Source organism: Cygnus atratus, chromosome 2 (genome assembly GCF_013377495.2).
Source record: "Cygnus atratus isolate AKBS03 ecotype Queensland, Australia chromosome 2, CAtr_DNAZoo_HiC_assembly, whole genome shotgun sequence".
Taxonomy (NCBI): domain Eukaryota; kingdom Metazoa; phylum Chordata; class Aves; order Anseriformes; family Anatidae; genus Cygnus; species Cygnus atratus.
Window position 1 is genome coordinate 149,361,747 of NC_066363.1, and position 21,364 is coordinate 149,383,110.

Genomic DNA, 21,364 nt, shown 5'->3' on the forward strand with positions numbered 1-21,364 from the left:
ATTTCCTTTTGGAAGGAATGTGCGATGTTGTACTGCTAACTAAGATTTCAGTTAGAAACTCATTTTTACATTATAATACTCAACCCGCTTTAAATGTTCAAGTATCCAATAACTAAATCTTTGTGATGTTGCATGTTAGACAATATGCCTGTGGCTACCTATGCTAGACAAGTCTGCAGGATTAAAGCGGGAGTGCAGCGGGGTGGTGCTAACGCTACTGGTTTATACCAGTTTTAGTGTGTTAGCCCTGCCTGATTTCTGTTCCTTTTTCAGGGTTTTAGATCAGTGTGAGCATGCTTACCTGAAGGATTCTAATTACGTTCTCCAAATAAAATTCCCCTGCATCTTCAAAAGCATTTTGCATTATTTAATATTTGTATTATTTGATTTTTCATGTGTAGATTTGCTTTGTATAAGTGTTACTTAAATTCTAAATTTTGCGCGATCAACAGACTAGATAAAATTCTTCTCAGGACATAAGCCATGACAGCAGCACATGCAAACAGGGATGTCCATCCTTCAGTGAACTTTGGGACAACAAGATCTCTGTTGAACACAGTCAACAAGACTGCCCTTGTGGACCTTATTTCATGATCAGGATCATAATATACAGTAAAATTTCCTTTAGTGAAAACAAACTAACACTCCTTTTGTGATTTCATTGAGAGAGGAGAAAATATTTCGTAAGGTCCTTAAAAATTCAGACTTGTCAAAAATTAAAAGAGGTATGGTAAAATAATGTACATCATAGGATCAATTGCCATGTCAGTGTGCAGATAGCACAATCTATATGGCAGCATGTGATACTGTATATGATCAATACAGATATCCCAAATGCAGCCTGAGTTTACCAAATCCAGGTGATCAAAACACCCAGTTAGTCAAAGATGTTTTCTTGTCTCCAGAATGAACTCAGCTGTTGTGGAGGGCTGATTAGTGTGCTTCGGAGACCTGTAATGAGGAAAAACTTAATTATTCAGATTCATCGGCTTGCAAAAGTGTTGGATGATGCCACATAAGTCTGCTCAATCAGCATTCCAGACCATGTGCAACCCGAGTGTTTAATAGTGGTCATGGTTTGTTTTAGGCATATACTTGAAGGTTAACCCAAGATTTTCAGTAATGTTTTCCATTTACTGAAGGAATCCCCTCTTCTAGACAAGTGGTTGTTAATGCTTATCTGAGAAGCTTCACTTTACATACTGAACAAATTGTTATTAATTATGTAGTGTCATAAAAGTCACTGGCTCTTTGCTATATAAAGATGTGTTCTCTGCCCCAAAATGCTTGCAATCCAAGATAAGTGAGACGAGACAATGAGAAAGCTGTTAAAGAAAAGGAGGGTGTGGAGTGAGACAAGAGGCAGATAAGATGTAAAAGAAGAACTTGCCAGATAGGACTCCTGCAGGAGTAGGCTGCGAGCATGCACTACCCTTGAGGACCTTCAGAGAGCTGCCACACCTGCCGATGCACTGTGTGATTTACGGATAAAAATCACCCACTTCCCTTCTGCTTGGGCAGTGCTGGCTGCCTTGATTGTCATCTTTGCTTGGTTCCCACTAAGTGTCCCTTTACTTTGTGTGTGTGTGTGCCCCATCCCTTACATGACAAACGCTCTCCAGAAGGAAGGGAGCCCCGTGGCTTTCCCTCAGTGCCCCCAGTAATGACTTCCGTTGTCGAAACAGCAGTAATCCCTGAACTAGTCCTAAACTAAAGCTAATAATATATCTTTACTGATTGAAAGGAACTCTTAAAATGCTCTGCAAGTACAAACTGTGCGCACAGCTAATCTGTAGAAACAAGCATGCTGCTTGGACACCGTCTCTATCGCTCCACCATCTGTTAGCTTCACACACCTATTATGTTTTGTCTTCAGTGAAGTGTTTCTTGGCTTTTCTAGACAAAGCTGTTTTTAAACTTAAACAGCTTGGCAGCTGGACACATTTTGCGGCAGTAAAAATCAAGGAGAAAAGTGGGAGGTGCATTTGACAGAGAAGGAAGAGAGCGTTCTGAGCCCAAAAGAAACGTACCCCGAAGTAGGCAGCAGGTTTGAAAATAGCACTAAAGAGGTACAAGAAGACTGAAAGTTGGAAGGAAGAAAGCAAGCCCTTTTTTCCTCCTTTTGACAGAAATCTGGGGAATAATGAACCCAGCAGCTCCTCTTTTATGAAAACTCTAGCCATCAGCACAAGCCAGAATTTCCATTTCTGGCCATCGTGTAGCTTTCTGTCTGAGGAACACCGGGTAAAATTCTCATTGCATCTTATCAGTGAGGTACCCAGAGTACCACAAAGTGAAATGAGAAGTCTTCGCTGATCATAGACAGCATAGCAGGGTCAGAGAGCTGAGGAAATGACTTTTTGAAGAGCTCTTCCGACATGTCAACCTGTGTAGTCTTTTACAGGAAAGTAGGCTAAAGTCTGTGAGCGTAAGAAATACGAACAGAAATGCTAACCTATTATTCTGTCTTTGAAAAAATAATGCCATATCTAGGTTTCAGCAAAGTGTGTTAGTCTAAAAGAAGTTGCTACAGACACCTACTCCAGCTTTCATTTGTTTTCCTTGATTATTAAAATTGTCTATATTTTGCCGATCTTGAGATGGCTGCAGTAGCTCTCTGACAGAAGACTTATCAGGGAAGATGCTTAGGGAGTCTGCAGGCCTATGGATGCTGCCAGAGCCAGGGAAAATGTTGGGAATTTGGATGTTCCAGCAGGAACTTGTGAACTGCTGAAAACAGTGCATCTTAGGTGTTCCACAGGACCAGCAAGAGAGGTACTGAAGCAACCACATCTACATGCAAAGTAAATAGTTTGCTCTGCCACTGCATTAGCAAGGAAACCACTTCAAACAACTCTCTCTACCTAGGGAAAAATGTAGTAATAATAAGCAATAGCATAAGTCTCCACTCCTTGCCCCAGAGGTTGTCTACTAATCCTTAGGAGCCTTTGCACTCTGCAGGCTTCCTTTTTCTATCCTCATCACTGCAAAAGCATTTGTATGGGTCAGAGGCATAGTACATGTAGAAGGAAAATATTATTATAGAAAAAAATGAACAGTTCTCCAATGAATCCCTTTATCTGTGAGAAGTAAACAACAAAAAGTTTATCTTCCTGAAGGGAAACAGAAACCTGTTAAAAGAAGTTTGAAATCCCTACTGCTTGCGTGTTGCTGGAAGTCCATTGGGCTGCTACTTCTGGGAGGAAACTGACTGCACTTGTGAGGGTTTTCTTTCCTTTCATTTTAAAAGCCTTCTCTGGTTTGAGATCTCCCCGTAGCTAATTAAAACAGAAGGCAGAGCGACATTAGTTATGCACCAGAGTGGGAGTCAGAAGATGTAAGCTCAGTTCCCAGCCCTGCTACCGACTTCCTGGGTGACCTTGGGTAAGCCTCTTGATGTAGATTTTCAAAAGACCTTTGGGCCAAATTTTCATATTGAAGTTTGATTTTCAAAGGAGCTCAATATCTAGTGATTTCCATGCTGTTGATTACGGACAGAATTTCAAGCGAGCTCAGCAGCAAATGTGCTGAGCTCATGTGAAAATCCAGCCCTTAATCTTTTTCTGCCTCAGTTTCCCATCTCTGACAGTGCTGGTAAGATATTTTCCTTGTCTGTCCTGATTATTTGGACTGTAGCTCCACAATGCAAGAAATTGTCTTTTCATGAACGTGCATATTGTCTTGTACAGTCTTGTTTGATCTCTATTATGGTTTTTAGGCATTGCTACACCAGCGATACGTTTTAGAAGAAAAGAACCTGTAATCAGAAGAAAGCTTAATTATTCTGTTAGTTTTGGATCTGGGTGAAGAGAGATACTAATTCCTTTAGTTTGCTTGGGAGAACGTCATCTGGAGAACATCAGAAGCTGTATTTAAAATGAGAATATGTATGTTAGCTGATTTCTCTTGTCCACCGAGGACAGTTAATCTATCAGAGAGGCAGGTTAGATGAGTTTGGCATGATTTGATCTGGAAAGAAATGTATTGACTGCCTCTTACTACCTTGTTATTCTTTTGCTGCTTATAATTGAGTTGTTTAGTAATTTGCTGAAGCATATTTTCAGGTGCTGACTGGTGTGGAACTCCTTATGCCTTCCTGCCCCCCTTGCTAAATAATGTCATCACCCCTGTAGTTCCTACTGCACCGACTCTGTTTGCACTTTTCCCACACTGCGTGCATGCTCTTGCGACATCTCTGAGCAATATAACATTCTCTGTTGGCAAAGGTATAGAGTGCTTCTTCACTTCATAAATGCTGTTTGCTTCCCCGGACCCACTACAACCCATTCCTGAAATTCCAGATCAGCGCTGTCAGTGATAATCGAGCTCCTCGTTTCAAGCCCTGTGCTGTACAAGCCAGAGGCCAAATGTAGTAACCCAGGAATGCATGATTGCAAAGACTGTCACTTCCCAGGGAGCAATGCTGACTGCTAAATGACTGCCCTGTCCACATACCTGTGGGTGTCACTAACACAGTGACTCTTCCCTGCCACGTTTGTCATCCATGGGTGGACAGCACCTCAAGCAGCTGAAAGTTCGGGAGTGATCATTTCCTATGGTGACAGAATGGGCACGCGACTCACTGCTGTTTTCTGGATTGCCCTCTACCCTCCTGCTGGAGTTATTTGTTGTTCCAAGTATGAGCCCTCTGGATTGCCCTTCTGAGACTTTATATGTTCTCCTTTCTACAAAACGGGATGCTGAATCATGATCAGGTTTGCAGTGAGAAAACTGGCAGGCCACTTCTAGGAAGTCCATGGTTGTGGCAGTTTTTTGTTAAGGCTGAGTGTGTTTCGTCATGGAGGAGCCCAGCTGTGTCTTTTGCCTGTGACTAGTGTTTTCTGTTGCATTTTTTAAAGGATATCATCCCACTATGGTCTGTACTAAAAGGCTATTTCAGCTTCTTAATCTAATGAAAGATTTCCTAAATTGTGTTACATGTTCTACTGTTAGCATGCAAGCCATACCAAGGCAGGATTTGGTCCTGAAAAATGGCTGTCAGTGCTGGTATCTGCAAATAAAAGCCTAGAATAAGGGAAATATTGAATCTGTCCTTAAAAGTTTTCTACTCCTCCCAGTCGCTGAACCCAGTTCCCACACATGTGTACTAGCTATAGCTAAACTTGTAGAAAAGGAGGAATTTGACCTGCCTCTATGAACTGGAGAGTCTCGGTAACTCTGACCTAAACTTAACTCTGGCTTGCAGGGCTGTGCTTAATTTCTGATGTAAAAGGAGCACTGACCATGCCTTATCTTCAGAGTTTTGAAACAGTGATTCCTTAGGGTAGCTCTGTTGTATTCTTGTTTTGTTTTCTTTCCTTAAGCAGCGCATTTATTTCGAGAGACCAAATCCTGATCTTAGCATACACAAAGGGATTGAGTGTGTTCCTGCTAGAGCTGATGTGCCAGCCAAAAAGCTGCAAGGGAAGCTAATAGTTCATTAAGAGGACAACAGTGATGTTACTCCATCCTGGTAATAAATAAAACATTGAAAAGGTGAGCTTTGTTAGAAAGATGAGAACTGCCATGTGATTTAGCTGTGTGCTCATGTTGCTGTTACTATGAAGTGCAAGTGACACTGCCACTGCTGTCCCATCAATTCAACAGTAGCTGTGTCTTCCCTTGCCGTGTCTGTCGTGCTTAGCTGTTCATGTTGCTGCTGCTGTGTGTTTATGCTGAGGGTATTTAAGTCCTTTCTCTGTCCCATTTCACTGCCTTGATCAGGAGAGGAAAATGCTGACATGGAGGAACCTTGAAGGCTTAAAAGACCTCATGCTTGACCTTAGTTAAGCCCATCACAGTCTGCACACTCGCCATAAAGCACAGCCATTTCCACATTATCTGTTTTTTGCACCATGCAAAAATGTCAAGGTGAAGTCTGAAGCGCGTGTGTTGCCGTATAAATGACACCTATACAGTGGTAGTGCTTTTCGGATGCACGTAGCATTAATGATGATGTGCTCTTCCAGCTACACTCCTGGCAAATAAGAATCTGCAGAAAGAGATTTTAAATAAATATTGATCAGTTTTTAAAGCTAACTACTAATTACCATCAGAAGCTACCAGGTTGCTGCAGTTATAATCCATAAATATTTATAGCTCTGGTCTTTAGCAGTAGATTGTTTCTACTGACTGCCGTTCAAGAGGCCTAATCTTAAATCACAGGTTGAGAAAAGTAACTGTTCAGCTGTTCCTAACTGATGATAGTGTTATGTTTAGCTGCACAAGCCCCCATGACAGTGTTTTGAAGGATGCTATATAAATTGGGATTGGCAACATTTTTAAATTTCTTTTAGGGAACCGTTTACTGAGGATTATTATAGTGAAGATCTGTTCAGTGTGCACAGCATGGTTTATGCAGAATGTCTTTGTACACACACATGCAATATGTCTCTGCCTTAACCTAAATGAAAACCTTGCAGTTTTATGATTGAGCAATGGCAGATCTGTAAGTTCCTCTTAAAAAGAAAAAACAACATAACTGTGAGCTTTGTTTCTTAGCTTGTTTCGATATGAAGTGTTGTGTGGTGTTACTTTTTTTTCATTTTCCCATGTATTTTAGCAAAGGAGCACGATTATATGAATATGACTTACCAGAAATTGAGCACGTTCTTTGGTGCAAGTGATAATTTTCTCAAAGTAAACAACCAGATATTGTGCAATTACTAGAAGATACTGGTTTCTGTATCATATTTTGTGCTTTTAGCATGGAGCTGAGACATTTGCTAAGAATGCATTTGGAAACTACTCATAGCCATAGTGACCTGGGGGAAGGCAGTGTGGTCTACGAGCAAGGCAGCGGTGGCTCTGGACATATTCCTGCCCTGTGCTTTGGTTTTCCACTGGCACAACAGTGATGGTGGTGGAACTCACCCTTTTTGCTGTGCTTTGTGATCAAGAGAAGGAACCGGGTGCTATTACTTCCACAAATGATGAGTTGCCTTAGGAGAACTCTGAGGAGGAGGAGGGTGTTGAGGTTGTGGGCTGAGGACCAAGGGCAGGAGCAGAGCTGGAGGCACAGCCCCGAGCGGGTCCTGGTGAGCGGCAGCGGGTACGAGGCCTAGGGCGGCACTGGAGTACTGGCCACGATATGTGGGCAGCTGAACCTCCTGGCCCATCCCAGGGGCATTTCAGCAGAGGTGGTTCAGGCAGTGCAAACTGAGTTCTCATGGTGATATGTAAAATACAGCGGAAATTCATTTCTATAGAAAAAGCTCGGGACGTCAGCACAGCTTCTTTCTCTATACGTCTTAATCGTGTAACGCCAGTAAGTTGTGTGGAAATAAATGGTGCTTCAACTGTAATCACTTGGCGTTATATATTTCTAACTGAAATAATTTCATTTCTGAAGTGGTTAAGAGTTCTAGAAAGCACTCTGAAGGACTGAGATGTATTACTAATAACAGAATTGCAAATGTTGCTCTAACCATTCATTAATATTCATTCTGAAACGAAATATCTCACCTAACAGTTTCTTTTAAATGTCTTGACATTGGGCTTTGGGGGATAGGAAAAAGAGTCTTTTGTCCCCGGCACTTCTTCAGTTTCACTTTTCCTTTCTTGTGAGCTCATGTCTGTATTCACGAGCAATACCGTGCGCTTGTCTGTTCCCATCAAAGATGGCTGGCACCATCACAAAATCACCACAGTTGTGTTTAGGGGTTATAGCTTGGTGCCTTCTCGCCCTGTACCTCATAAATATTCTTACTAATGCCCCAACACACAAACTATGTGCACTGCTCTCCTGACACTGGGTCCGGTGGCATTATTTTGGTAACTTTTTGAAGATGTTTTTCAGCAGAGCTAGTCAGGGAAGAACCACAGTGAAGTCTTTGGCAACAGGTCTTGTGAGGAGGACTTGAAGAGACAGACTGAACTGATAATCAGAATGCTAATCTTATAGGGGTGCTCCTGTTAATCGTTTGGGCTGGCTGGGGGCTTTTCTGCTCGTTGGCTCCATAGCAGCCCCTTGGACAGGCTGCAAGGAACCTGCTCGCAGCTCTCTTTGCTTTCTGCCCTTCAGGTACCATGGAGCATTTCTGTCACAGAAATGTCTTCTAGCAGAAGCGTGTTCCATGTCAAAGTCTGTCACCAGCTTTTCAGAAGTGAATGACTACAGGAATGCACAAATGATGTCCTAAAAGGCTCACAGTCACCTCCGATCATATCGGTTACAAGATATATGACATTACTTGTTGGTCAGAGACATCGTAGGTATGGTGTCTGCTCATGGGCTAATACGTAGATAATTTGGCATGGATTGTCTGGGGAGCATGTGAATTACATTTTCAGAACAGACCATCCAAGGCCTGCTAGGGAGTCATGTATAAATGAATGTGGCTCCAAGGTGCTGTTAATACCCGACAGCTGTCCTCTCAGCACTCCTGCCCAGCATCAACAGCGCCTTTCTCAAGTCCACTGTGGAAGTGGATTAGGCTAAACAGCCAAAAGGTGCTCCTAGTGCAGAGCGAGAGCGTCCACACAGCGAGTTAATGCCAAGTAGCTAATGCATTCTAAATTCACACCCTCGCTTATTTTGCAACAGCTTCCCTGTGTAGGCAAGCCCTACATGTTCATGTCATTTGATGGTTAGCATTGCATCAGTGACATTCCAGATTCTGACCACAATGTTAGTAATGGAAAGTGGTTCATCTTCTAATGAAATGGTAGGTCTTTTTTTTTTTTTTCTTTCTGGTTGTAGCTTTTGCAACTTTTTGTTTCATGTGTGTGGGGTGAATTTCTTCTTCATTTTTCAGATGTGTGTTACTCTCCCTCTAATCTCTGATATATCAAATGATGCTCTTGAAGTATGGAAATTGCCTGTATACTGTATGAAGCAGTGATTGTTAAGCCTTTTCTATTCCAAAGAGTAGAAGACCCAAGTAATCTGTATGTTCTTTTCACATACTTGTAATTTAGTAGCTTTTGTCTGTGTATTTTTTTTCCTCTAAGATATTCCAGTTTTTGTCTTGCTTTGCTCTTATTGTGGCATCCCTAATACTTTTGCTTAGTAGTCATATGCCTGGCACCCTTTCATGTAGACCTAGAGTTTCCTGGTTGTTTAAGTAATCTGTTTATCGGTTGGGTTTATTTTCAGCAAGCCTTTGGTGTTTAACTTGCTTATTAAGTTTGCACGTCACTGTGGGTGATGATAGTTAAGATGGAAGAATATGGCCTTCTTAGATTTTCCAGAAATAGTGACTCCTCTGAGCTTACTGATGAGCCTCCATGACATCTTTTTAGGTAAGCTTCATCTCCCCCAGGAGCTTCTTTAGATCTAGTCCAGACTGTAGGGATGAGGAAACTGCTGTTTGAAATGTCATCCACGGACTTTGAAGTGTGGATTTCTCATGTTTGTATGCAATAACAAAGTAAGCAAGAAAGCTTCCTCTCTCTGTTTTCCGACCAAACTGTTCCAGTTGCGTGGTTTACAATCAAAGGTACACTTTCTGTTCACATTTCTAGGGACACAGCTCCCACTGCATGCGAGCCAAATTTCCCAAAATCTAAAGGCAAAGACAATGTCTTGCTTCTCACTCCGAATAGTGCATGAGTTGAAGGTTTCACGGGACAATTCTCTGGGGGTTTTTTTGTCTTTTTTTTTTTCCTAGGTGAGTTTCGTAGTCACATTTTATTCATTAATGGATTAGACAGTAATTTTTCTCTAACTTCAAGTGTTGTTATGTCTCCTTCACTCCCAGTTCTGTAACTGAGTGTCCCAAAACACATCCACCAAATCATAGTCTGTCTTCATTATAAGGTCATTCTGGAAAACTGACATCAGCCGGCTCTACCCTGTAGTGAAAGGATCAAATGGGAACAGTATTTCCATTAGGAAAAGTGTATTTTGAAAGACCTATAGCTTAGTGGGACAAAATAAAGTAAAATACATGTGCTGTGAATTTGATGGCATTAAAAAGAAGTTTATAGAGGATAGTTGCTTTGTGTAGGATACTGTCCTTTCCTTCTCCACTCTTATTATGTAAAGAAGCTAACGATTTGCTAATTTGTTCATCTAATTTACTTTTCATACTCCAGGAAAATCGGAATGGCTTATAATCACAGGACTGTCATTTTATTTTGGATTGACCAAGTCCACGTCTGTATACTCCTTACAGAATTACGTGTAAAACAGGGCATATGTGAAGGACTTGTCAGTAGATTAACAGCAAATTGCTTGGCCTGGACAAGAGCAAGTAAATTTGCTATTGCAAGCTGGAGCAACATGTTAGAGGCCACCTTCCTTAGATCAACTTGTGTATTGCAACACCAGCAAGTAATCAAATTGTAATGTACTTTAATGCAAAGCCTAGTTTGGCTTGGTTGGCAAATTAAACTATCGTTCGCCTCTAGCAAAAGCAGAAAGCCTTTGAACTTTTTGACTGCAGCTGTAGCTTGCACACCTTATTTTCCCTTTTAAAAATCAAATTAAACTGTAACCTGCAGCCTCTGCGGTAAGTTTCAAGGAAAATTAAACTGTTGCTAACCTTTCTAGCAAAGATAACTGTCTCTAATCAAGCTGAAAAGTCCAGTCCTAAATTCCCCTTTCCAAGTTTAGAGAAATTCATTGCAGGAAAACTCCAGGGGCTATTAAGTACAAAGCTATTACCTCTGACTCAGGAAGTCCTTGGGCATGAATAGCTAGAGACTGGGAAAGTTTATCGGGAATTTATTACTCTGTGCTTCCCCTTCTCTTTATTCCTCTTGCAGAGTTTGCTGCAGATCTTTCTGGGAGGCAGGACACCAGACAGCTGCTCTGCTCTGGTTCTCAGGCCTGAAAGCTAATCCAAATTCAGGGCAACAAGATCCCTTGCTCTTCAGCTTTGCCCCGATGGTCTCAGCAGCATGTTTTGTGGAAAACAGCAATGGGGCTCATTCCCTCCTTTTGACTTGTCCTTGGCCCTTTCTCACCTTGTGCTAGAAGTGGCCCAGGCCCAGTCACTGCCCCTTTTCACTCATGTATCTAACTCTTGGATGTGATGCCCTTCAGCTCCCCCCGTCTCCTTATTTTCTTTGTCCTGCTGGCAGGAACACTTGGCATTTGACTTGCCCTCACAACATTCCTGTTTTGCTTGGAGCTCTCAGAGATAGGATTTTTCCCAGCCTGGATGAGTTGCTGTTACTTCTATAGAGTCAGCAGTACAATAGACCCTCTTGGGAGCCAAGACCATGTCTGTCTGCTGGCTCAGTCTTACAAAGCCTCAGTCCTGCATGCTTAACGTTACGCTTTGATTTCCGGGATTAGCGTCAGACTGATGGCAGGTGAGAAGGCAGAGTGGTGCAGCACAAAAGGAAAGAAATCAATTAAGTTCACATTGCAACATGTACTTACTCGTGGCCAGGTTATAGCAAACTTCTCCGCCTTAGAGAAACAGGAATCGGGTAGAAGACGTTGTTAGCCCTGGAAGCAGCGAGCAGACAGCAGTCTGTCTGTCATAAAAGTGGAAATGACAACAAAGAGGAGCTTTCCTCTATTATTATTTTTTAATATGTATACTATTCACGCTTAATATAATCCACAACATGGCAGTTAATATCTCTGCAGTATGGTTTTCTCCTTTTTTTAAAAGTTGGCTTAAAAGTTCGCAGTCTCTCAGCAGACTTGGTAAAAACTGAGCTAAGGCACATTAGTCACTTTTTTATCAAGAGATGAAAGTGATTGAGATATAAAGTACAACCCGCTTTTAATTAAAATTGAATAAGTCAAAAACAGTTGGCAGTTGCAAAATTCATTATGATGCGTTACCAAAAATAGATACCTTTATGAGAATGCAGTTTTATTACAACAGTGGGCACTGATTACCTGTAAACATTATTGCTGAGATAGCCAGATAGAAAATGTGTTAACACGCTTGTAATAGATTTCAGTTGGCTGGGATAGAAAACTAGAAAGTCCCAAGTCTCTTAAAATGTCATACGTTAGAGTACCAAAATAGACGTATGTACTTCTGTTGCTTAAGGCAACATTTGAATTTCAGGAACAATAACTTAGTGTATTCTGCATCTGGTTTTAATTTGCAAGAAAAAGCCAGTTTTAGAAAAATGTAACCTGACTTAGCTGAAATATGCATGATTTGGTGTTCCTATTTCTTCTTTCTATAGAGAAGTCATACTTAGAAACTTTTCTACATTTCATGTGGTAAAATTCCCTTAAAAAAAAACATCTTCCAATATGAGTTTACAGGCGTAGATCTACGGTTTAGAACATCGTACTGACCAGTTTGGGATGTATGTATGTCTGTTCTTGTGTGTCATCTCTGAAAATTTTACTGTAATTTCAAAATACAAAATTTTGTAAATTTCCTCTCTCCTTCTGTAATCTAGAACATCAAGCAATAACAACAAATCTGTGGGTGTTTTATCTGATTTATGCTAATTTGCTATTGACAGGTTTGCGGTATCACTTGCATCATCCCAGACTTACGTATTTATTATTAAAAATATTAGCTGCTTATGAAAAGGAAATATTTTAAATAATTATTCATTTGTGCCGTGACAAAAAGAGGGCCCACTTGAAACCAGGGCCCTGCTCTGGTAGACTGCTTACAGTGTCACTGCAAATGAAGTCCCAACGTGAAGTGCTTAAGATGAGCTTGCAGCAAGAGGAGAGTTTGAATCCATGAAGATTAATATATCCCACCTACCACGAACGGGTCTCAACTTATTTCAGCCACTAAATGTGAGGCATCTAAATCACCTCCAAAGCCAGTAAGACAGAGAAGTAAACCTAGACTATGACTTATCCCACATAATTTCGAGACCTGAGATGTTCAAGGGAAAGTCAAGCACTGGCACCTGAGCTTGAGCTAACATTTTCAGACTTGCATGCTTCAACACCGTCTCCTAAATTCCTGTGTCAGTACCTAAATAAACGCATGCAGAAGTGATGAGTGGAGGGGTAACTCCTCAGCAAAGTCAAAAGGTGCTGCACGAGGTGAACACTTCCAGAAGAGGCGACTTACGTGTCTGACTTGGAATGCTTAGATTAAAAGTAAATCCACAAGCCGCACATTTTAAAACTTTACCCAGCTTCTTTGGCATCTAAATATTATTGATTAAAAAATAAAAAATAAAAATCATCCTGTGTAATCAAGCACCCGTGCTCGATCTTGCTAGCACCGCTGCATTCTAACTTCATGGGCTGACACAATGTGTGGGTACACTGAGGGTATGTGCCAAGTTCATGAGGTGAAACAAAGTACAGCACACTTAAATGTGTGCTTCCAGATGTTCTCAGCAGGAAAGGCTGGAGCTGCAGTATGTCAAAATTTGCAGATACATGAATTTAAGGAAATTCTGAATCTCATGTTCTTTGCTGGCATTACTCATAGGAAGAAAATCAGTATGGTATTTACATAAACCAGCCCATGCAGAAACTTGCTCCTACCAGTGTTTGGAATATTCTTCAGCCTTACTGTCTAAATGGGATTTCACCCATTGCTTCGTATTTCAAAAGCTTCCTTTAAAAAAAAAAAAAAAGAAAAACTTTTTAGAAAAAAAGTTGTATTTTCTTCAAAATACTAAGTGAATAACCTGTATATATGAGCAATCTAAAAGGAATAGAAAACTGGTAACTGATGCAAGTCTTTTTCTGCTGTCTATACTATTGCAGTTTCAGTATTTGTAGGTAACTTTTGCCCACTTTTTCCTTCTGATTTGCAAATATTTACTTCTGTTAGGGGGTCAGTATCAGATAAAGGCACGTTAATATTCTTGGAGATGAAAGCCATGCAATTATTATTCACATCTGATACTTGAGCCCCTCTTCCCCCTGCATCTGTACCCTGCTGATTGAGTGAGGCCTTGCTAACAGAAAGAGGAATACCCTTGATGCTTGCCTGCATAAGTATTTGCAGGAGCATCTGGGTCAGAAACTTTCCTGAGTGCTTGAAAAACTCTTGGTATGGGATGGACAGAAGGGCAAGCTCTCCTAAGGAAGAAGAAAAACACACAAGGGAAGAAAGCTGGCATAGCGAGAGGTGCTGTGGTGGAGTGATGGCTGCAACCCCCATGCCAAGAGTCCCTCAACCAGAGACGTGCTTGCTCTGTCTAGACTAGGTGTGAGAGACTCTGATTGCTCCAAGGGTGATGTCTTCTGTTATCATCCGGAAGGTGATGGCATTGTACAGGCATGCAGGACTGACCGTAAGTTAGGAAACACTGGTCCTTAACAGATGTGGAGGACTGAATACCAGGGATGCAGAGATGGGCTGATAGCGTGTGATAGCATCTGCAGCAAAGGGAACCAAGGCTGAGACTTTGTAGAAGGCAAAATCCTAAAATAACTCTAAACCCTCGGTGTTTGCTTGTGTTTCTCACTGCCTCGTAGGAAGGCAAAGCCAAGGCAGGCCACTGAACGATTTCATCCTCTCTGAACCCTGTGTTCTTGCCTTGCAAACTGGCTTGTGTAGCTAGAGAAAAAAAAATGTCCCGTTCAGCTTGGGACACCTTGAGAAATACGGCCCGGGGCACTGCTGCAAAAACTCTGCAGAGTTCCCCCAAAGGAACGGAAACGTAGGGCAGGTGTTAACTTTGTATTCCCAGATGACATTTCAAGATAAACAAATGCACTCAACTGAAAGCCTAGATTCACAATAACAGGACGAAGTTAGGAAAAGATAAAACAGCGTGTAGGCATTTATTAAGGTTACACTTGGCAACACGGAACTCTCCTTAGCTCTTCCGGTGTCTCAGTTTTGACTCCGACTAATTAGTTTCTGCATGAAACCCCAGGCTGGCATGCCTGTGGGTGCGCAGAGTTACACCTTGCCTTCTTGTTCTGGCAAAGGTAGGGACCTGCAGCATCTCTGGCTCAAGGTGGATTTCCTCCTGCCTGTCTGCCCTTCGTTCCCTGGCCCCAAGCCATCAGGTGTACTCTGGGAGACTACGGTATTTCATTTTGGTAACCTCTTTAAGGTTACTCCAATAGCGTTTCTGTTGTCTATCTCAAATAACACATTCCTAGCTTTTGTTTTTCACTAATTATAGTCTTGTTAAAATACAGTGGCATCACTTTACAAATGATGTATTATGATAAACAGTACAAATTCCTTTTAGAGCATATACTGTGTATCCAGGCTGTATAGCAAACCCATTTATGACATTCAAACACAACTGATCTTGAGGGCAGGACTGCCAAATCTGCAAAAGCTTCACCTCATCTTTTATTAGATTTTGGATACTCATCTGCAGGCTACAGGTTTTTGGTGAACTTGAAAAGGGAAAACCAAAGACTTTACATGTATGTTTAGGCCAGCTTGCTTTCCTTTCCAGCTCTCCTTACTAACATTGTTTATAAATAGCAACCAAAAGCCAAAAACAAAAACAAAAATCTGTCTGCAATTAAAAAATCTACATTTTGTACCAGAGATTGTAGCACGATATTTTTTGCAGTATAGGGAGTGGATACAGAAATATGTTGTGGCATATTAGATACCGCTGTGAGATAATGCTTGACATATGCTGGACTTTATTTGCTTATTCTAAGTATTGGTTATCTATATTAAATATTAAATGAAAATTGTCTTGTTTCCTATTATAGTTCGCCTTCAATCAGATAATAATGATAATGATGCCATTGAACAAATCGATGAAGATATAGCTGTGACTCAGAGTCAGGTGAACTTCATTTGTCCCATTACACAGGTATGCTATCACTGCTACTATAACAGATTGTGAAATAGCTATTTCGTGTTCTTCCTTGGATTGTTTATTACAAATCTGTAACACTTGTGAAAAATCAGGCAGTAAAAATTACAAGCATTATCAGAAAGGAGCAACACTGCTTGGAAAAAAACACCTCATAAGTAGCAATGCAGTTTACCATGTGGGACCTGACCCCGTAATCTCAGTGTAATGCAATGTATGAGTGGTAAAGACTTCCTGCTGTTTTGCATACATTTCATAAGAAGCACTTTCATGGGCATTATCAGTTCCTCTAAATAAAACCTTATTGATTACAGGTGGAAATGAAGAAGCCGGTTCGAAACAAAGTCTGTGGGCATTCCTATGAACAAGATGCCATTCTAAAAATTATCCAGACTCGAAAGCAGCAAAAGAAAAACGTCCGGTAAGCTAACAAGAATGTGTGGAAAAGCTATTTGCTTTGCTGTGTAAGTGGAATTTTACTCCACTTGTTCTAGGAAATGTATTCGGATTGGCAAGGCTGCAGGAAGTAATACTTCAGTGTCTGCCCAAGTCACAGTCTCCTCATTAGTACTATACGCATGAAGGATCTTTTTTTTTTAATGAAAACAATGTGCAAGGAAATATTCAGGAAGTGTGTGGGGAAGTTACAGCTACTCACGGTACCTGCACAACAGAATAAAAGAGATTTTATATAGCTGTGAACAACAAAGAGAAGCTTCATAAAATTCAGTTGCTCATTTTATTTCCACTGCTTATTTAGCAAGCCTTAGGGTTAATGAAAAAATAAACCTCTCCGCTGTGCACTCTCTTTTGCAGTTATATTCCAATACGATTAGAAATAAGAAATATTAAAAGTCAAGCTCCTAGGTAGTATAGAGTTTAAGAATGATCAGATGGGATTGTGTACTTCTTACTGCAGTGCAATGAGATAATTCTGACTTTATAGCACCAAAGCAGCGTGCACTTGCATTTGCCATGCGGGACATATTTCGTTGAATGCAAACACGTAAAAGTTGAATTATTAAACCTGAAATTCTCCCTGGTAAGTTTCAAATTTAGAATTATTTTGAATTTCCAAAACTAACCCCCAACACCTAAATCTAAAAGAGAGGAAAAGGGACTCAAACACTTTTTAGAGCAAGTGTAGTGGACATACTATGTCATCATGAGCTGTCGTTATTAATTTCACATTTGGTTTTGCACCAAAAATGCTAGAGCTTGATGCTTGGGGGTTGATGACCTCATGGAAACTTACAAGTTGTGAACTTTTTAATAAATATGCAGTTTGCTCAGGAAAGACTGTAGAGACTGATTTTAGAGACTGATTTTTAGACCTGATTTCTCCAAAGATAATGCTACAGTCAGCTTACTTTCTCCATCGGTAGCTCTGGCATTTCTGTTACTCTACACACTTCGCCACATGGGTACAAAGGTGGAGCAGGACTTCTTATTCCATGTGTCTTCCTGGCTACAGGAAAGCGCTACTACTAAATCAGGCACCCATGGGGATGGCTCTCTGAAGAAGGGGAGCTGGGAAATAGCTCCCAAGGTGGAGGGGACAAAGTGAGAGTTCTGGAGGATGGGGTCAGGCTAGGAAGCAGGTGCTCAACAGCCCTACTACACAAAATACCTTCTGGAATATGGAACTGAATTTAGGATGTCCATATCTAGACATTTCTCCATGTTGTTAAATCCATCAGGAAAAGGTCTACTCTTTACTACCATGAAAATATAGAGTAAAAACCATCAAAGCTGTAAAATGCCCAGCTTTAAAGTTACCTTATACCCAAACTGAAGTGATTTGTGAAATCTGAATCCTGGCAGTTCTTAATCTTGGGTTCTGAGCTTGCAACCTTCACTTTGTTACAGTAGTTACTCCAGCATGCTAGAAAAGCCAGAGCCCAGCAATAACCAAGCTTCACTGTAACTAAATTAAGAAAGATTGCCTGCTTTTCCCTGCCCAATCTCACTGACCTGCTGTAATTTTAACGTTTCTTGAGAAAATGCAGTCAGTCTTTACAAAACCATAGCCTGCTGTGGTGGGAAGCCAGGCTAGTGCATGCAATGAGTTCCTCATTCGAGCACACCACTCTGGTCGTGTTGCTGCTTTTTGGTGTGTTTGGCAGTCCCCTGGCTGAGCGGCAGCTCTCCAGCTGGCACAGGCACAGCCACCAGCTTTTGTGCTGGCAGACGTGCCATATTCTTCAGGCAGTTCTGATGGATCTGGTTTGCTCACAATTTTCCACTGCGTGGAAGGACACACTAACACTTGGTGTTTACAGAAAACCTTGGAAGCTTTTCTTAGGACTTGTTACTCATTAATCTGTGAAGTTATTGCTCTAATAAGGTGATAAATGGGAAAACTGAGGCACAGAGCAATTAAGTGACTTACTCATGACAAACATAGTAAGCTGTGGGCACGTCTGGAATAAAAGCTGTGAGTACTGAATGTAAATAAGTTCAGCACCCGAGATAAAGATTATTCCTAATAGGGGAAAAAAGTCAGAAAAAGTATGATTTCTGACCACTGGAACCATCTGTGAATGTTTGGGCCACTGCCAAAGGAAAATGACCTCTGGTCCCTGAATATTTTTCAACAGTAGTATCTTTCTCTGACTGTCTCAAGTAGTTGTAAGCCATTTTGTATTTGATCTTCATTTAGAGGCTGTTAATTTGACCCCATCTCTCCTTTCTGTGCTTTCTCAGTTCATAAAAAGACTGGCAAATTTTCACACCGACTAGATGTTTCACTGGTTCATCAGTCAGCCCCTGCAAGTCTCCTTCTCTTTTATCTATTTCCCTAGAAATTAATTTCCCTATTTATCTATCAGAGAAGATTATACTACTCCACTGCAGGTTAACAGGGTAAGAGGTGGTTACCTGCAGCTTAGAGAGGACTTCAAAGAGAAAAAGGAGCATAGCAAGATTTCTGTGCAATGTTAGTATCGTTACTCATGCAGGCAGCTTGTCTACAGGGAGCAAGAGAGCGATCCACAGGTGAGAGGCTCCACCTCTCCCCATGTTCCTTCCTTCAGCTGTTGATTCCCACCGATTTAGATAAACGGATTTATTTTTCCTGACAGAGAACTGGTGAAGCGGAAAAGAGGTAACGAGTTGCTGATAGAGAGAGTGAATCCCAGATAAATACAATAAAACAGCAGATGTTGTTTAAAAGCCTATATCTGACTAATACAATTCTTCTCATTTACCGGAGTCTCTCTTTTCTTTTTAACAGCTGCCCTAAAATTGGCTGTAGCCATGATGATGTAAAAGAGTCAGATCTAGTGCCAGATGAAGCACTTAAAAGAGCGATTGACAGTCAGAATAAACAAAGCTGGTCAACGCTGTAGAAGTCAGCTGGATATGTTGCTGCCACAAAGAAAATTTGTTATTAGAGATCTTGTGAGATAAGCTGCTGATTGTAAGCAGGTTGTGTAACTGATTGTTATTTAAAGGGTTTCATTTATAGGCAAAGTTGAAGGTCTCAGCTGTAGCTGGAAGTGCTTTTTTAAACTGCCAAATATGAGGGATTCCAATGTAGCTTGTTTTTTTCTCCCCTTCCTGAAATTCAGAAATCTTATATTTGATAAATAAAATGTGTTTTTCGTCATTTAACCTTCCTTGTCAGCGTGTTAATTTTTTTTTTTTTTTTGTGTATTAGAGATGCAAATTCTGCCAGCATTTAATAGTGATTGCTTTGCTCAATGTTTCAAATAGTTCTGTTACTGTCTGTAAATGCTGGGGATACTCAGAGTTGGGCACTCTGACCACAGTTTACCCAAGATACATACCCTGCTTGGGAGTGCTTCCCTGTTTTGATACAAACCTCAAGAAACTTTAGAAGAGCTTAATTTGCAGGAAGTGCTACACGTCTGTACCTTGCGTATGGACACACAAATTTACCACTCACCTTTGGGGATCTTGGCCTCATTCTTATAATTATTGAACACTCTGCACTAACTTATCATTTTCTTTTGAGATGCAGAAGCTTTTATTTCAGATTTTTTGTGTGTGGAATTCCCAGGGAGCTTTGCTGTAATACTGTATGTTAGGAGACTACAATTATTTACAGATGTGTTCCAGTAACTAATTTGTAGACAATACAAATATATTGTAACCATATGACTTGAATTTAAAAGCAGATAATCAAATATTATATCCATGCATTTAGGTACAAATTCAGGAGAAGATTTAAGCTTTGTGACACTCAGTATTTACTACCTAAATTGATCTGCAGACTAGCAGATGAGGCACTAGGTATATGCATCAGAAATAGCCATAGGTAAAAAGAGCTGCCTTGGTTGGTGGTCAGGTGGCACTTACAGAATCACGGAGTGGTTTGGGTTGGAAGGGACCTTAAAGCCCGTCTGGTTCCAACCCCCCTGCCATGGGCAGGGACACCTCCCACCAGACCAGGCTGCCCAAAGCCCCATCCAGCCTGGCCTTGAACACCTCCGGGGATGGGGCATCCACAGCTTCTCTGGGCAACCTGTGCCAGTGCCTCACCACCCTCTGAGTAAAGAATTTCTTCCTTATATCTAATCTAAACCTACCCTCTTTTAGTTTAAAGCCATTCCCCCTTGTCCAATTACAATATCTTGGCATATGTGAAACTGAAAATACAGGGTTCTTTGAGCTTTGGGTTCCTTGGTGGGTTAGATGTTGTTTTCCTAGGTGATTTTTCTGAACTTACAGCCTGACATTTAACATAAAATGTAACCACGTTACCAAAATGCTCAGCTTTTCATTCTGGGTTGCTGTTTGCTAACAGCTTTCCTTTATTAGACCGTTATTAACCCCAATTGCACTTCGAGTGCAAACCACTTCAAGATGAAATTATTATTTTGTAATTGAAGAATATTAATCTGCAAGCTGATTTCATAGCTAAAAAAGGGAACTGGGCCATTGTTATTTGCACTGAGCTTTTGTGTTCAAAACACTTCATGGGAATTAGCTGGATAATTTTCATAACGTGGTTTAACCCCAAAGGTCTATCTTTTCAAAACTCAGTAGCGATCAGGAGTACTTTTGTCTGGAAGCCCAGCTGAAATATTTGAAAGAGGCTTGGTGGGGCTGAGCAGTGTGTACTTTTTTGTCTGCTTATGTCTGAAAGTCAGGTCCCTTTTAAGACATCCCGGGTCTCAGACTAATAGCTTTTCAGAAGGTGGGTTGCTGATTTTCAGGAAAGTGATACAATTAAATACCACAAGGGAGGATGTTAACTACAGTATTAGAATAAAAAAAAGTAAAAAAACAAAACAAAACAAAAGTGGTGGTTGTGGTGGTGGTGGTGGTGGTGGAGGGATGTCCTAAGCTGTTGGTAGCTTTTTCTCAGAAACAGAAACCTGTGTGAAACCTACAGTGGTTCGACAGTTTGCAGTTTCTGATAGAGGTGCATTAATGTTGTCCTCATGGATCTAATTCAATCCTTACTGGTATTCAGGCTCCTAAGTTTTCAGATGCAAAGATGTGTCTACAATTTCCATGGCCGCAGTATCGCACCTCAAATTTAGTTCGTGTAGGTGTTGGGATGCTTGAATATGCCTTCAAATAATACATAACATTATAAATGCTTAATTATACCCAGATTAATTTGTACCTACAAGCTGGTGGCATGGTGATGGCAAAATACGTGACCTTCCTTCCTTTCCTCCTTTGCTAGCCTGAGCTGGGCAGCATTAGTGAATCAGAGAGCCTATAAATTCTGAAATTCTTC

The 21,364-nt window shown here is 40.9% G+C and overlaps 1 protein-coding gene and 1 long non-coding RNA gene across 2 annotated transcripts in view; both read left to right on the forward strand.

Annotated features, from left to right (window-relative positions):
- Positions 1-19,263, forward strand: part of NSMCE2 (NSE2 (MMS21) homolog, SMC5-SMC6 complex SUMO ligase) — a 130,029-nt gene extending 110,766 nt beyond the window's left edge. The window contains exons 5-7 of the mRNA XM_035556179.2: positions 15,542-15,645; positions 15,963-16,069; positions 18,884-19,263. Coding sequence (XP_035412072.1) covers positions 15,542-15,645; positions 15,963-16,069; positions 18,884-18,998 — 326 coding nt within the window. The 3' untranslated portion in view covers positions 18,999-19,263. The remainder of the gene's footprint in view (positions 1-15,541; positions 15,646-15,962; positions 16,070-18,883) is intronic.
- Positions 4,467-8,293, forward strand: LOC126913212 (uncharacterized). Its single transcript, XR_007707917.1, has 3 exons — positions 4,467-4,715; positions 5,328-5,496; positions 8,024-8,293. It is a non-coding gene; the product is annotated as an uncharacterized LOC126913212 (long non-coding RNA).
- Positions 19,264-21,364: the final 2,101 nt, after the last annotated feature.